This window comes from Ylistrum balloti, unplaced genomic scaffold (assembly GCF_031769215.1).
Source record: "Ylistrum balloti isolate Yb309-2 unplaced genomic scaffold, AGI_CSIRO_Ybal_v1 Utg371360, whole genome shotgun sequence".
Taxonomy (NCBI): domain Eukaryota; kingdom Metazoa; phylum Mollusca; class Bivalvia; order Pectinida; family Pectinidae; genus Ylistrum; species Ylistrum balloti.
The window spans coordinates 703,109-719,835 of record NW_026782721.1 but is presented as its reverse complement, the minus strand read 5'-3'; the positions used below and the strand labels follow the sequence as shown (position 1 = coordinate 719,835).

Here is a 16,727-nt window from a genome sequence, read left to right as displayed (position 1 = left end):
ACTGTACGTCATTACAATACAATAGCTAATTTTTCTCTGTTTGATGAGTAAATATAATTTTGTGATATCCTGTATCTTTTTTCCATTATATACATTTTGGGAGGTCGCGATCCAGAGCAGCTGGGCTTGGAATTCTCATTACAATTGTATAGGCTAATAATTCGTCTGACAGGTCTTTTTTTTCCCTTTTTCTATGTCAATTCTGTAATTCACGAAATCATATAAGATTATATATTATGTCGTGCATGAAATATCTGTATTGATTCTCGTTTCTGTGTCAGATATATTATGCAGAATGAGAGTTCATGGCTAGAACTAAAGTCTTCTGAATATTTACTCAATGGCGAAAGAAATATACTGCTTGACGATGTCGAGAAATGTAGTGAGAGGTGGAACCATTCCTTACCCCTGGTGATGGTCCTTATCAACATCATTATTGGTCATGTAGAACAATCAACCCTGCTCCTAATGCGTAATGTTATTTTTAAAAAAATTGGAAGCGAGGTATATCATGATCATCGACAGCTAATTACTGTACAGAGACGGTGTTTTACCCGATAGATTGGTAACCCAGATCTATTGTAATCACGGACAGCTAATTACTGTACAGAGACGGTGTTTTACCCGATAGATTGGTACCCAGATCTATTGTAATCACGGACAGCTAATTACTGTACAGAGACGGCGTTTTACCCGATAGATTGGTACCCCAGATCTATTGTAATCACGGACAGCTAATTACTGTACAGAGACGGTGTTTTACCCGATAGATTGGTAACCCAGATCTATTGTAATCACGGACAGCTATTTACTGTACAGAGACGGCGTTTTACCCCAGATCTATTGTAATCACGGTACCCGGCGTTTTACCCGATCTATTGTAATCACGGACAGCTAATTACTGTACAGAGACGGCGTTTTACCCGATAGATTGGTAACCCAGATCTATTGTAATCACGGACAGCTAATTACTGTACAGAGACGGTGTTTTACCCGATAGATTGGTAACCCAGATCTATTGTAATCACGGACAGCTAATTACTGTACAGAGACGGTGTTTTACCCGATAGATTGGTAACCCAGATCTATTGTAATCACGGACAGCTAATTACTGTACAGAGACGGTGTTTTACCCGATAGATTGGTAACCCAGATCTATTGTAATCACGGACAGCTAATTACTGTACAGAGACGGTGTTTTACCCGATAGATTGGTAACCCAGATCTATTGTAATCACGGACAGCTAATTACTGTACAGAGACGGCGTTTTACCCGATAGATTGGTACCCCAGATCTATTGTAATCACGGACAGCTAATTACTGTACAGAGACGGCGTTTTACCCAATAGATAGGTAACCCAGATCTAAATCACGGACAGCTAATTACTGTACAGAGACGGCGTTTTACCTGGGATGGATTTCACAAATTTATTTCCGGGGTCGATTGTCGTTTTCAGCTTCGAGGCTAAATAAACTTCAATTTCTGACAATACGGAACTCCATATCTTAGCAAATCTAATCGATCTAACCGACTTTGAATCTTAAGTATAATAGCAATAAAATAACTGATTGTCCAATTATCCCGAGTAAGACCAACATTACATACAACCTTGGTAAAATAACAGCTGATTTTAATGTTTCTTTTCCATATAACAACCATAACAGTACGTATAAATTTATTAACATTCAATAAAATCCAATTCAGATTGGTTTAAAATGTATATTATGAGAGACAATAGTGTCGAAACCGCACGCAAAATCAATGGCTTAAGCTTCGTGACGTTATGTTCCCTATTATCTGTTATACTGAAGCCAGACTAGTCTCTCTTAGTCCTACTTGGCCTTCTTGTTTGACCGTCCTGGCTGTGGGACCATCAGCTTGACTAGGGCCTGTGGATAATAACCATGCTGTTTTTGACTAAGTTTTGTCTCCCGTGTCCAGCCATATGCAAAACCTTCCTCGTTTGCGCCTACTTTCTGTTTGATCACTTGATCTAGAAAGAAAAAAACATTAAGAAATGACACTCACATACATTACCATTAAATTCGAATATGGCTTGAAGAGGACAAATGGTGCCAAAGGAATGATATAGCATTAGTCCAACGACTGAACTACAACATATGAGTCGCCCTAGAAACAACGTCATCATGCACAAACCATTGTGGACTTAGAAAATTGAAGACTTATCCAAAACGGGTGAAAAAAGACTGGTGTTATACCAAGAGAACAGAGGTTTTCGGTAGATTGAGGTCTGGAAGTTCACTTATATTAGGAAATTATTGTTACAATTGACCTTGGTGATATGGACAGATGAACAAATACTGCAGTTCCGATTTAGTAGAGCAGGATATATATTTTTTGCGAACATAAATATAATTCTAATGTTACAATCAATTGTGTGTAAAGGTTGTTGACATTTTGCGGGTTTCAAATTGGAGAGCTATATAGATACACCATATTAGGCTATTCAGTGAATAAGTCACTCAATGCCATTGACATTTCAGCGTATCAGCTCCGATTGTTATGTCAGGTCCGTGGGAAAACGGGTATTAAATATTCCGTGCCTGTTTGAAAATGGTTAGCTGACACAATGTCTACCAAAGTAAGCTTGATGATGGCTGACTGACACAGTGTCTACCAAAGTAAGCTTGATGATGCCTGACAGACATAATGTGTAGCACAGTAAGCTTCATGATGGCTGACTGACACAGTGTCTACCAAAGTGAGCTTGATGATGGCTGACTGACACAATGTCTACCAAAGTAAACTTGATGATGGCTGACTGAAACAATGTCTACCAAAGTAAACTTGATGATGGCTGACTGACACAATGTCTCCCAAAATAAACTTGATGATGGCTGACTGACACAATGTCTACCAAAGTAAACTTGATGATGGCTGACTGACACAATGTCTACCAAAGTAAACTTGATGATGGCTGACTGACACAATGTCTACCAAAGTAAACTTGATGATGGCTGACTGACACAATGTCTACCAAAGTAAACTTGATGATGGCTGACTGATACAATGTCTACCAAAGTAAGCTTGATGATGGCTGACTGATACAATGTCTACCAAAGTGAGCTTGATTGATGACAGGCTGACAAAATGTTTAAGATAATGTTAATGCATTTTGTAATCAAGGAATATTACATGTATTTTTATCGGATAATAAAAGCACTGTTCTGTCAACCACCTGATTAACGGGAGACCACTCTGTGAAGAACAAGAGAAAAATGCTTACTTTGTTTAAAGGAAAGTTGATCCGTTGTGCGCGCGCTGTACGGATGGAGAGCTACAACTCGGACCCCACGCATCAGAGCTATGTTATCAGTCTCCTCCTCTTCTTCCTTCTCATCTTCCTCCTCCTCTGACTCACTATCCAACGGTTTAGCATATAGACGGACGTTGCTGGCATCTACGACAACAGAAACATAGATATCAGCACCCCTACCCTACAGGCACAAGTTCTACAAGCGAGTGGAGTGTGTAACACCGTTAGAAATGATTATGAAGACCAGGAGAGAATAAATTTTATTTAATCTAAAAACAGAAACGCCATTTGCAGTTTTAGAAGTATAGATTTGAATAATGCATTGATAAAATTTATAAGCTTTTCAGAACAACTCTTAATTTACTCTTACAATGAACACGTGGCGCTACACAAAACCTACAGTTATATGATCTATCATCGCTACTCTTTGCACACATACCAAATTCGAACCTAGTAGCAGGATTTTCGATGATCGGTTCGTCAGCAAAATCATCCTCTCTGTCCTCGTCGTCATCAGAGAGACTGGGACAGAAGAGACGAGGCGGGAAGGGAGCAGGAGGTCGGTAAGCTGGGATATCTTCCTCGGGCAGATAGATTGTCTCTATATCATCTGACCGCACTTTGCAAAACAACAACAGTAAGGTATTTTTTTACTTTGAAATTTAGTGCTTTACCTTCTGGTTAATATGTAAACATCAAGTGCTAATCCGGTGGTAATGGAGTATTTTTGCGTAAGGGAACAATATAACCATAAAATATTTGAATATCAAAAAAAAAAAGATTACTGATATTAAATAAACTCAACAAAGTGACTAGCACCTTTCAATGTAAAATAAAGTGAGACAAAGTAGACACAAATATTTAATTCGACTGCGTCATAAAGCTGTTTCGTCCTTCCAGGACTCGTCAGTGATGATATATCACACAGCTGTTTCGTCCTTCCAGGACTCGTCAGTGATGATATATCACACAGCTGTTTCGTCCTTCCAGGACTCGTCAGTGATGATATATCACACAGCTGTTTCATCCTCCTAGAACTCGTCTGTGATGATATATCACACAGCTGTTTCGTCCTTCTGGGACTCGTCAGTGATGATATATCATACAGCCACATACGTCATTCTTCTTTCACATTGAAATACAAGACCCTAAAGTATGACATAGGGACGTTAAGTGTTAACTGTTAACCGGGAGACACCATGGTCAGTGTTCACGATTTACCTAGATTTTATCTTATCTTCTTTTCCGTGTGAATGAAGTATTCTTAAAATTCTGCTACTCAAACGGCTTCAAAATAGCATTAGTAATAAGAAGACCAGCCCGCATAACGCCTTACTAGTAATTACATGTGACCGAGTTATGTAAAAAGTGCCTTGTAACAGACCCTTTATAGAATTGTATAGTACCATGGGCCTGGGTAATTGTACATTCAGCGAGCAGATAATAACAAACCTTTCGTAAACGCCTGATTAACAGTGAATACAGACAGCACCGGATTACCTCAATGTTGTCAATCGAAATATCTCTCGCTAACGCGGAATGCGGAGGGGGGAAAGGGGGGGAGTTCTAAGGTCACACAAACGCAGGTGTTGGGATTATATAATAAAACACATCCTGCTAAATACGTATGGCTTCAGAAATGAATGTATTTCATCAAGGGTGTAACTAAGGCAATAACGTGCCGTCCAAAGCGCATCTATGGCGCCGTCGTCTAATGTGTAACTAAGGGACCAACCTCATCTAATGTGTAACTAGGGTATCAACCTCGTCAAACGCGTAGCTAAGGCACCTACCTCGACAAACTCGTAATTAAGGCAGAAACCTCATTTAATGTGTAACTAAGGCACCAACTTCATTTCATGTTTAACTTGGGCATCAACCTCGTCAAATGCGTAGCTAAGGCATCAACGTCGTCAAACGTGTAACTAAGGGACCAACCTCGTCAAACGTGTAACTAAGGCATCAACGTCGTCAAACGTGTAACTAAGGGACCAACCTCGTCAAACGTGTAACTAAGGGACCAACCTCGTCAAACGTGTAACTAAGGGACCAACCTCGTCAAACGTGTAACTAAGGAACCAACCTCGTCAAACGTGTAACTAAGGGACCAACCTCGTCAAACGTGTAACTAAGACAACAAACTTGTCAAACCTTTCTTTGTTTGTAACTAAGGCACAATCGTGTCGTCACACATGTAACTAAGGCACTTAACTCTCGACAAACATCAACCAGATCTCAAATACGTTGTTTAAGAACTTAGAACTTAGGAAACCGGTAAATAAATAAATCGGCAAAGACATACCTAAATATTCAAAACCGCTCTTCGTTTGAAAGCGAGTCCTGCTAGTTTAACACGTTATGTATCCAGCCAAGTGATATGACTCATGACTTATTAGGAGAAATGTTGCATAAAAAGTTCAGCTCAAAATCAATAAAACCAACACTGGATATGAACAAAGGCAAATATACACCGAAATGTCCGAAAATACAAAGAAAATAAAAAAACAAGAGATCCCAGAAGGAACTTGGCCACCTCCATTGTTTCATATTTTTCATCTTTAAAAGTTGGATCTTTTCCCTTCTTTTCTCTTCTCTTCCCTGTTTTTGCTCTTAATGATAAGACATTTGAACACTCCTCTATAGAAATAGGGATCATAATTTTCGCCTGGCAAATACAAAATGGCGGCATATAAGCCATTCTGTTTTCTGATCAGTCTCAAAATTACATGGGCACAGCTAGCGATCAAAAGAAACTTATACATGAAATTCGAGAAATATCTTCACGATAGTTCTCAAGAAAATTCGACAATAAACTTGCAAAGTCAAAGTCAAAGATGGTCGTTGTTTTTTTATCAGTACTAAAATCAAACATGCATAAATTTTGACAAAGGGAAACCTTCAAATGAAATTTAAGAAAGATACATTCAGTACTTCTCAAGAAATAACAAACTTTCAAAATCAAAATCCAAGATGGCCACCTTTTAGTTATTTTGTTTCTCTAATCAGTCTCAAAATTACATGGACACAAGTAGAGACCAAGAGAAACCGACGTATGAAATTTGAGAGAGATCCATCTTGTAATATTCAAGAAAAAGCGTTAACAATCTTCATTGAAAAATCCAAGATGGCCGCCTGTAGGTCATATTAGTTTTTTCATCTTTCCCAAAATAAAACAGGCACAACTAGAGATCAAGTTAAACCTACACATGCAATTTGAGAAAGACCCATTCAGTACTACTCAAGAAATAGCGAGAACAAAAAGTGTTTACGGACGGGCGGACGGATCACTGACCATGGACGCAGGATGACTTGAATAGCCTATATTCTGATGATGTTGGACTAAAAGAGAGATAATGTGTAAAAGCGGGAGCTAGTTCCGTTAAGAGATGCGTATTACTATTATACAAGGAGACATCCAGTATTCCATATTTGGTTCTGCCTTTTTTTTTTTTTTTTTTAGAGACCGTGATTCACATCAACAATAGCTGCTGTAGCCCATTGTCCATGCTAGCTGTACATTCAAAAGTACGCGTAGTTTGAATGAAATATTGCTGTCGGACTGACGAATGGACGGACGGACTGGCTACCAAAACCATAACACGGCAAAGGATTGCATTCCCCTGGTGTAATACAAAGGTTCGATGAATCTAATATCATGATATTTCATCTGCTTTATCGCCTCAAATAAGCTTTGAAGAAAGACAAACTCGATTATTTGGAAGATGCCAGATACATGTAGAAAACTATTTATCTTATATCTGCGAAGTTTACTGTGCGTGATGCAATTTTCCAGACGTTTCAGAACCTACCTGAAGTATCCGAGATTTCCGGTCTTGTGAAAAGGATAACTCTTTCTGGTTCCTCTTCTCGACAACTCTGGCGCTGCCTTTTCAGTGCCGTTACCTTAGTTACCGACTCGTCAGAAGAAGAATCGGGAGGCGGTTCGAACACGTGAACACTTGTACTAGTTACCGGAGATTTGTTGGGGGACTTCACTCTTCTCTCACGATCTGGATCACGCTGTTTCCCGCCAATTGGTCTTATGCTGCAAGGCAAAGAGTCGTATGTACAAGAATATATAAGCTGGAAGCTTTGTTTCTTTTAATGATTAAGAATTCATATATTTTGAATTTTTTTGTTTTAAATCCGAACAGCCGTTACCTCTTCCGTTCATTCAGCTCTCTTGGAAGATACGACGCCTCCCCAGCGGGGGGTAAGACAAGGCGGGGAGACCTGGAGGGGGACCGTGCAAGAAGAGACCCAACGGGAGGTCGGGGAGAGGCAGGTGTGGCACTGGATGATACGAGGTCCTGATAAAACATATGACAAAAAGATAGCATTACGTTAAACTGCACGTCTCATGTACACGCTAATGGATCCGCGACATCACTGTCAGGGATCATGTGTTAGTATTCATTTGCTTATTACGATTTTCACTTTGTAATTGTTTATCCCTTGGGTTGTCGCTGTTACCGAGATGTCTTGTAATGACACATGCTAGAAAATACATTATGACATCATCAACGTCAAGCTTCAAATTATTTTGAGGATTTACCGGAATGCTACACTGGGTTATCAATCTTTTCTGATCCATGAAGAGTTTTGAAGATTTTTTTTTAAAGTACAAACGTACAAGAACACTATGTTGTTGCAAGAATGAAAAAACTGATAAATTTTATTATGAAATCCATAGATAAACTGACCTGGAGAGAAAAGACCACCCCTACTTTACGAGCCTTCGCTGCTCGTTCCATCTTCTGCCATGAGGCATCGGCAACACTAAGCACATCTACATTAGACAGTGCTTTCACCATATCGTTCATGGCATGCCGTCTGGTGGCGCTGTAACTCAGTGAGGTATTTTAGTAGATGAATAAATAGGATGATAACCACATTAAATTTACCGTGATTACAACTATAGGATAACGTTAAATCGCGGTCTGTTTAGCTCAAGGTAAGGACCCCGTTCAGCCCTAGGTAAGAACCCCGTTCACCCCAAAGTAAAGACTCTGTTCAGCCCCAGGTAAGGACCCTGTTCACCCCTAGGTAAGGACTCTGTTCAGCCCTAGGTAAGGACTCTGTTCGGCCCCAGGTAAGGACCCTGTTCAGCCCTAAGTAAGGACCCCGTTCTGCCCGATACCAGAGCCCGGTTCAGCCCTAGGTATGGACCCTGTTCAGCCCTAGGTAAAGAAACTGTTCATCCCGAGGTAAGAACTCCGTTTAGCCCGAGGCAAGGACCCCGTTCAGCCCGAGGTAGGGACCCCGTTTAGCCTTAGGTAAGGACCCCATGCAGAGCGAGGTAAGAACCCAATTCAGCCCGAGGTAATGACCCTGTTCAGCACGAGGTAAGAACCCTGTTCTGCCCTAGGTAATAACCCTGTTCAGCCCTAGGTTATAACCCTGTTCAGCCCTAGATAAGGACCCTGTTCAGCCCTTGGCAAGAACCCAATTCAGCCCTAGACGAGCATCCAATTCAGCCCTAGGTAAGGACCCCGTTCAGCCCTAGGTAAGAACCCAATTCAGCCTTAGGTAGGAACCCAATTCAACCCGAGGCAAGAACCCAATTTAGCCCTAGGAAGAACTCAATTCAGCCCGAGGTAAGGACCCTGTTCAGCCCTAGATAAGGCCTAGATAAGAACCCTGTTCAGCCCTAGGTGAGGACCCCGTTCAGACCTAGGTAAGGCCCTCATGCAGCCATAGGCAAGAACCCAATTCAGCCCTAGGTAAGAACCCAATTCAGCCCTAGGTAAGAACTAAATTCAGCCCGAGGTAAGGACCCTGTTCAGCTCTAGATAAGGATTCTGTTCAGCCCTTGATAAGGACCCTGTTCAGCCCTTGGTATGGACACTGTTCAGCCCGAGGTAAGGACCACGTTCGGCCCGAGATAAGGACCCTGTTCAGCCCTAGGTAAGGACCCCGTTCAGCCCTAGGTAAGGCCCTTATGCAGCCCTAGGCAAGAACCCAATTCAGCCCGAGGTAAGGACCCTGTGCAGCCCTAGATACGGATTCTGTTCAGTCCTAGATAAGGACCCTGTTCAGCCCTAGGTATGGACCCCGTTCAGCCCAAGGTAAGGAACCCGTTCAGCCCTAGGTAAGGACCTCGTTCAGCCCTAGGTAAGGACCTCGTTCAGCCCTAGGTAATAACCCTGTTCAGCCCTAGGTAAGGACCCCGTTCAGCCCTAGGTAAGGACACCTTATCACAATGTTCTTACCTCTCCTCCGGCATTTCGATATGACGAAGTCTGGTCATGAATTCTATCAACTGACAGAAGATTAGTCGAACTCTGTCTTTTTCCAAAACGCTCAAATCTTTCAACATTTCCAGTAGTGTCTGAAAAATATCCGTTTGAAAAATATTTTACTACCAAATGGTAAAATTCAGTACAATACATAAATTTGTTTTTCTGTCCTAATATCATCTGTCACTATATCATTGACATAATGTCTGATTTTCATTATTTCATTAGTTGGTCTTATTATATTCTATTTATCTGTGTATCTTTATAGATATCTTGACACGAACTGTATGTGACAAGGGAGATAACTCCAACAAAAATATTGAAAAACCAAGACAAATTGTGATGACGTTGTTGTAGTAAATAACAATGGAACCTAAGTTTGTAAAAATATCCGCATCAACACATCATACTGCTTGTCGCGCATGTTCCATTATTCAAATTTTTTACATCACCGACATAGAGTCTTCGAAACTCTAAGAGAGAGGTTAGTAAGCCGTGGAATTTCGAGGAGACTGAGATAAATGATATGAAACGTTGACTATTAGACTGATATAGTGAAATGATTTATTGTTACCACAACTACTGGTATAAACGAGTGCGCACAATATTCGAATTCTACACGATTATTGTATGAAAACCGTGAGAAAATATATTGCATTATCTATTGCCGTCTGTTTATTAAATGTTTTCATTATACAGAGAAATAAATAATGTATTTTAGTGTATCTTGGGAATTACTCAGTTTATCTCACTATTGTTTCAGTTGTCATGGCAACCAGATATTCCCGCGAAATATACATGTATCTACTCCGTCAATTGGCTGCTGTTTTAGCACGCGTTTACAAGCGGCGTTGTACAGTTATCTTTAGAGAAGAAAGATTTCTACAAAGACAGCTTGAACGTAAAATATCAATATATTGGTAGGATGTTACATGGTATTTAACGTTCAATGAAATGTAACCTACACTGGCTTACCTACATATTCAAAATACTTCGCCTGACATGTAGGTAAGCCTCTCACGCGCACCACTAAATATACGTAGGTAAAGGCAATGAATGTTACTCATCAATTAAGAATAAACAAATAGACAACCATTTCATCAATAACAATGAATCCCATAGACTTGTAGACCCAGGGGTACCGGACATATCTCTCATTCCAATTGTATTTGTATAGGTAAATAAACGTAATCTCTGTTGAGGCCGTGATGGTGACGACAATTACACTCTTCGACGGCCTTCATTAGATTTCTCGTCCCTTTCCGATATCTGCAGAAATTTATCACAAAAATTCTGAAATGGAGGAATCCAAATTCATAACTGATCTAGGTCGTTTAAACTTATTTTTTCTCGGTTGGGTGACATGAATTATAGAGAGGTTACATTTTATCAATTGTCGTTATACTTGTGTGATCAAATAGGGCCAGCTCACCATCTTTTTCCCTTGACAGAGTGACTCTAGTTCCCTCTCCGCGACCTCTGACCCCTCGACCTCCATGTCATACTTCCGTTTTTGATCTATCATCTTGTTCATCAGACTGTCAACTCTCCGCCCTTTTGATGACCGCCGAGTGGCCAGGCGACTTCTCGTGATCATCTGAGATTCCAGCAAATCTAGTTTCACCTTACATTCCTGCATTGCCTGAAATGATACAAAGACATTTGTGTGTTCTGTGTTCGCAGTAGACGTTATAAAATGGAGGTCATTATTTATTCAAACCCATGTCCTCTAGTGTACTACGCTCAGACGATTGGTCGAAATATCTTTCTAGCCGAGCACTACGTTACAATTAGTAGTAACCATGGTTACACAAGGACTACATAAGATATGATTAATACTACCCTCTTTCTCTGAGAATTCATCGACTCCAGGTTGACTCTCTTTCTGTTGTCCTTGGCGAAGGTTTCCTCAATCCCAGCAACCCCTTGACTGTGCTGGTGATATATTCCTTCCCTCAGTCCCATATCCCTGTCATTGGAAACAATTCATACAGTGTTAAAGAGTTGTAAAATACATTGATGTATACTTACATAAGTAATTTGCAATAGGACGAATGTTTCATTTTAACAATGAACGACGAAATAAGAGTTCAGGTTTAGACCTGTATCCAAAATATGCGTTAATTTAAAAAAAAAAATGGTGAGCATTTAATTATAAAATATCACCTGTATAAAACGTTATATGGTCCACTGTCCTCTAGGATCTGGTTATACACACGCTGATGGGCGGCAGCCGTTAGTTCCGCCTCTCCCGGTAAAATGTCGGCAATCACTTGGAACACTTCGTCTTCTCGAAACTCTGTTGACGTGGAAACAATTCGTTACCCTCAAAGAAGACAAAGCTAAACAAGTTTTCCAATATCTAATATCAATACCTGAGATACAAGTTAATATGGAAAGGTCGCGAACATCCGACATGGCCAGAGAGGGCATCATTTCACTAATCGACTGGTATTCCAAAATCTTTAGACATCAATACTACATATAGGTCAGTGTTAACAGGAGTAATTCGTTTTACCAATGTATCATAAATAAGTTTTATAACGGAAAATTTAGCGAGGTTTTACAGCCCTGCCTGATTTGGCGAGGTCAGAAGAGATTTGGTAGCGCGTACGTTTGTGTTTCTATTAACCTCTCTGATTTGTTATATAGAGAAAGGTTGTTTCATATGGACCATTGAGATAGCCGGTAACATCTCCGCAATTTGGACCATAGCCATCACTGGGCGAGGAACACACAATAGGGCTGAAATGTATCAATAAGTGTACGTATGTAAACATGCATTATGGCCACGGCCGTGAGACAAACATACCTTTTCCCTCCTTTATAATTTTCTCCGACCAGCCATTGAGATTCTTGATGTACGTCTGCTCAACTCGTGCTCGCTCCCAAACCATTAAGGCAACGTACTCCTGTAGCCTGGAACAATAAAAGTGTGTGTTCTAATCTAGGTATTCCAAGTAATGTCACTTTCTTCAACTGAGAACCTGGTTCAGTTACAACAAGCGACAAGAGGATTTTCTAACTTTCTATACAGATCTTGATGACTACCACCTATCGCAAAAATTCGAAATGTTGGGAACACACTCTTAAATAAAGAATCAACTACAACATGATCGGTTTGGGAATCAGGGAGCATCATGATAGGTTTGGGAATCAGGGAGGTTACTATCAAGAAATGGATTGGTGACGTTTACCACGAAAGAAGATAGAGCTGTATGTATATATGTGGTTGATCTGGGGAAATATCTGTTGAGCCTTTGGTTTTAAGTTCCTGGGGTGTATTTGGTGGACTTGATCAAGAACAACGTTTATATCGATCATACGAAATACGATTAACTGACACCGACAGTAATACATGCATGTCTGAAAGGGATCGTTCAGTTCATAACGTACGAATTTGTAATCACAAGGCACATGTATATACATTGTATACATTGTATGTACCGTAAACATCTTGATAAATGCTTATGTAGTCAACAATAAGAAAATTTGTAGATGGTGTCCACTATGGTCAGTTTTAATCTTTGTGAAAGCCGGTGATAGATTTAACCCATGTCCAGAACAGTAACATCCTACCTTAACATCCGGCATGGGGATATACGAAATCGCAAGCTTGATCTAAGATAATCAAATCTATCACGAGAAGTTGTTTTGTTATGAAATTATATAATTAAATACAATGTACAGTGTTGTAACCAAATTTGCGTGTGTATAAAAGCTTGGTTTGTTGGAAAGCAGTATTGGACAAAAAGGACTTGGCAATATTATAAACAAGAGGTCCATGGGTCTGGTATCGCTCATCTCGATATTTCAGCTTTCACTTCAGATATTTTCATTCACATAAACACTTTTTGTCACATTTTTCCCAAAAGATGAGGAACTTCAAAGATCTTAAATGAATTTCAACCAATGCCTACATCCTAGTAAAATGAGTATTATTTGAAAATTTTGTTTCTATTTGAAATTTATTGTTTATACAAAATTAATTCCCCTTCACCCAAGGATGCTTCATCCTCATACGTCATACGTCCTGTTTGAATGTTATACATCTGTTATACATGTATGTACTGTACAAATTGTATTGGGGGTTGTTATGCTTGAAACAATTAAACAGTTTTACTTTACTGGACTCGTCACCTCATCAGAAGTGATATCAAGCCTTTGGTTTTGGACTCGGAGGTCATTCAATCAAACACTGATCACCCCTAAATTTTATACGACTTTAGAAACCTCATCGATCATACTAACACAACTTGTCACATTTCCCACCCATGTAATAGATTGGGCCTTGTAATTGTAAATACAACAGAGAATGGATGTAATTCCTGGTCTGTCTGACTATGATATTGTGTTTCTTCAAATTTCTAGATTTCGGTCAATAAATTCTTAACTGTAGGGGGATGAATGAACTGACTATTCCGACACAAGACAGTCGGAGAACTTTTCCAACACGTCAAAGAAAAAATATATCAACTTCTGGGTGTCACGGGAAGTAAAAAATTGTTGATGATATAAACCGACAACATCAACAAGCAAAACAAAGCTGTTGATCTGTCAAAGGAAAAAACATGGCAACTTCTGGGTGTCACGGGTAGTAAAAAATTGTTGATGATATAAACCGACAACATCAACAAGCAAAACAAAGCTGTTGATCTGTCAAAGGAAAAAACATGGCAACTTCTGGGTGTCACGGGTAGTAAAAAATGGTTGATGATATAAACCGGCTACATCAACAAGCAAAACAAATCTGGTGTTCTGTCAAAGGAAAAAACATGGCAACTCCTGGGTGTCACGGGAAGTGAAAAATGGTTGATGATATAAACCGACAACATCAACAAGCAAAACAAATCTGGTGTTCTCTCAATGAAAACTTTTAATGACTTCATATCACAAAAAATTATGCCTACTTGAAATATAGAGTATAGAGTCAGTCCAAATTCAGGTCATTCAGGTCATAAACCAGTTAAAAGGCTCTGGACAAATACAGACTGTGTCAATCATCAATGAATCACTACAAGGGTTAAGTGGCACTGAGATAAGGCCAACATATTGAAAAATGATTTTAAATTGTTTTATCGAGCACTGACATATTCGTGACAAAACCCATTTCGTAACAACAGAAGTGGGATATTAGTATGGGATTTATAAATTCCCTGATAACCGTGATTTCACTAAAACTGGTGGAACAGATCACATAGAACCGGCATTACATAAGGAGCTGGCAACAGAAAGAAGTAACACCAGCAAAATTGTCCGTCCTGGACTTCCTGATGGACAATATAAAAGTTCCATGCTTCAATATCAAACAAAATAACTAATAGTCCCTGATCCGCATTCATTTAAATAGGTTGGCCCACCGTGCGACCCTTGCCTTAAAAAAGAAGACAAATAAGTTAGATATGGAGCAGGGCTGTCCGTTTCGATGCCAACCGGCTTTTAACACCCCGAGTGTTGATAACTTGATAGAACATCTGAAATGGCATCGATAAGACCCTACTATATAAAATTCATCACAAAATGTCGCCGTTACTATCTTACGTCTAAAGCCCATTTCCTGAGGGGTCGAAGATAAGTCATCAAACCTCTTTTCAAACCATATGTTTCTGACTGGAAAGACTCATTTTTTCTTCGGACCATCAAAGATTGGTACAACCTCTCTTCTGAAATAATCTCCTCTGGTTTTTTGCTTTCCTTTAAGTCAGCTGCCTCTTCTCATCAATGTTAAAGACTGTTCCCTTGTCTTCTTACACTCTCCAATAAAATCATCTTCCCTATGTTGGTCATTACCTGTATCCGTAACATACAGAAGGCTCGTGGACAAGAGTTTTGTACAGTAAATTAACCGCCCTGACTGGGGTCGGACTGTCCATCCTGGATATCCACATGCGGATACAAAACCCAACGATCTACCCACTACGCTATCGCGGTCCTTTCCCTGGGATAATGTAATGTTCAGGAGCCTAGCTGGATACGTGGTGTATAATATTCATCGTCCTATCACATGTATGTGAAAGAGAAGATGCGTGTTATTACATAAATCTATCCGTTCGAAAGTATACGAATTCCTAAAAATGTCTTAGTGTTAAATCTTACTCGAGTAACTCCTTGAGTAAAAAAAAAGAAATTGATTGAAACTAGGAGAGTTTGACCTACTTTATGGAAGCCTTGTTTTTCTTGATGGCCTCTTCGACGAGAAGGAATGGCAGGGCATCCATTTTTTCCCTTGAGGTATGACCTCGCGTCGACTGTAAACTTTTTCTATGACGTGGAAAGGTGGAGATCACTAACAGGCGGACGGCAAGATATCGGATATTGTCGTTAAGGGGGAAAGTCACATGACGTCATCAACAATAGAACAGTTGTATGACGTCATTACGTGTAAAAACTGTGCATAACAAACTTGAAGTCAAGTAAAAACAAGGGAAATTTAGAAGATAAATTCCGTTAACTCTATCGATGTCAATGTACCAGTGGATTTTAACTATAAAGCGTTTATCATGTATTCATTATGTACGTTCTACACGTATCACTAATAATCGTAATATAAGACCTAAAACTACTGTTAAATAACACTTCCAGAGGTTAGTGGCTACCTCCTAATAACTTCCTGTTGTTTGCAACATCAAAAGCGTCCGATGTCCATGCATGTCTTATTGACATCGATAATGTCTTGCTTTCGTAACAATAATTATAAGGACGTTTTGTTGTCCGTAACAATAATCTAGAGACCGCTTTGTTGTCTGTAACAATAGTCCGGACGCCGCTTTTTTTTTGTCCGTAACAGTAGTCAGGGGGACGTCGCGTTGTCCGTAATCATTTTCAGAGGGGCGTCTTGCTGTCCGTAACAATAGTCATATAAGGACGTCTTGTTGTCCGTAACAATAGTCAGAAGGACGTTTTGTCCGTAACAATAGCCAAGAGGATGTCTTGTTGTCCGTAACAATAGCCAGGAGGTCTTCTTGTCCGTAACAATAGTAATAGTGACGAGCAACGTGTCAGTAACGATTCTATTTTGGTAGCATCCCACTAAGTAATATCGGGTTTTTTTTCAATATTGTTATATTTTCCGTTACAAAATCTAATCGCATTCTATTGACCGTTTGTGAAAAATGTCAATATTTGAAATAGCGAATTGAGTTTTGAAATAAAAGCCACCGATTTTTGTGTAAGAGTTGTAAACAAGTGAATGATGAAAGTGTATTTGTA

At 39.7% G+C, this 16,727-nt stretch overlaps 1 protein-coding gene across 1 annotated transcript; it reads right to left on the bottom strand.

The window, feature by feature from the left end:
• Window positions 1–1,834: 1,834 nt before the first annotated feature.
• On the bottom strand, window positions 1,835–15,736 carry LOC132562168 (uncharacterized). The gene is made up of 12 exons (XM_060226899.1): window positions 15,675–15,736; window positions 12,331–12,437; window positions 11,685–11,817; window positions 11,361–11,487; window positions 10,951–11,160; window positions 9,492–9,610; window positions 7,983–8,121; window positions 7,441–7,589; window positions 7,089–7,324; window positions 3,719–3,898; window positions 3,250–3,423; window positions 1,835–1,995 (listed from the first exon to the last, which is right to left on the bottom strand). The coding sequence occupies exons 1-12, from the start codon at window positions 15,734–15,736 to the stop codon at window positions 1,835–1,837; spliced, it is 1,797 nt and encodes a 598-aa protein (XP_060082882.1).
• Between the last annotated feature and the right edge of the window lie 991 nt (window positions 15,737–16,727).

What these genes read in the sequence shown, in the direction of transcription:
- LOC132562168 (XM_060226899.1), bottom strand. Translation starts at nt 15,736, where the DNA reads ATGGATGCCCTGCCATTCCTTCTCGTCGAAGAGGCCATCAAGAAAAAC. An exon ending in AAAAACAAGGCTTCCATAAA is followed by an intron (nt 12,438 to 15,674) that starts GTAGGTCAAACT and finishes TTATTGTTCCAG; the next exon opens with GCTACAGGAGTACGTTGCCT. An exon ending in TCAACTTTCCTTTAAACAAA is followed by an intron (nt 1,996 to 3,249) that starts GTAAGCATTTTT and finishes TTTTCTTTCTAG; the next exon opens with ATCAAGTGATCAAACAGAAA.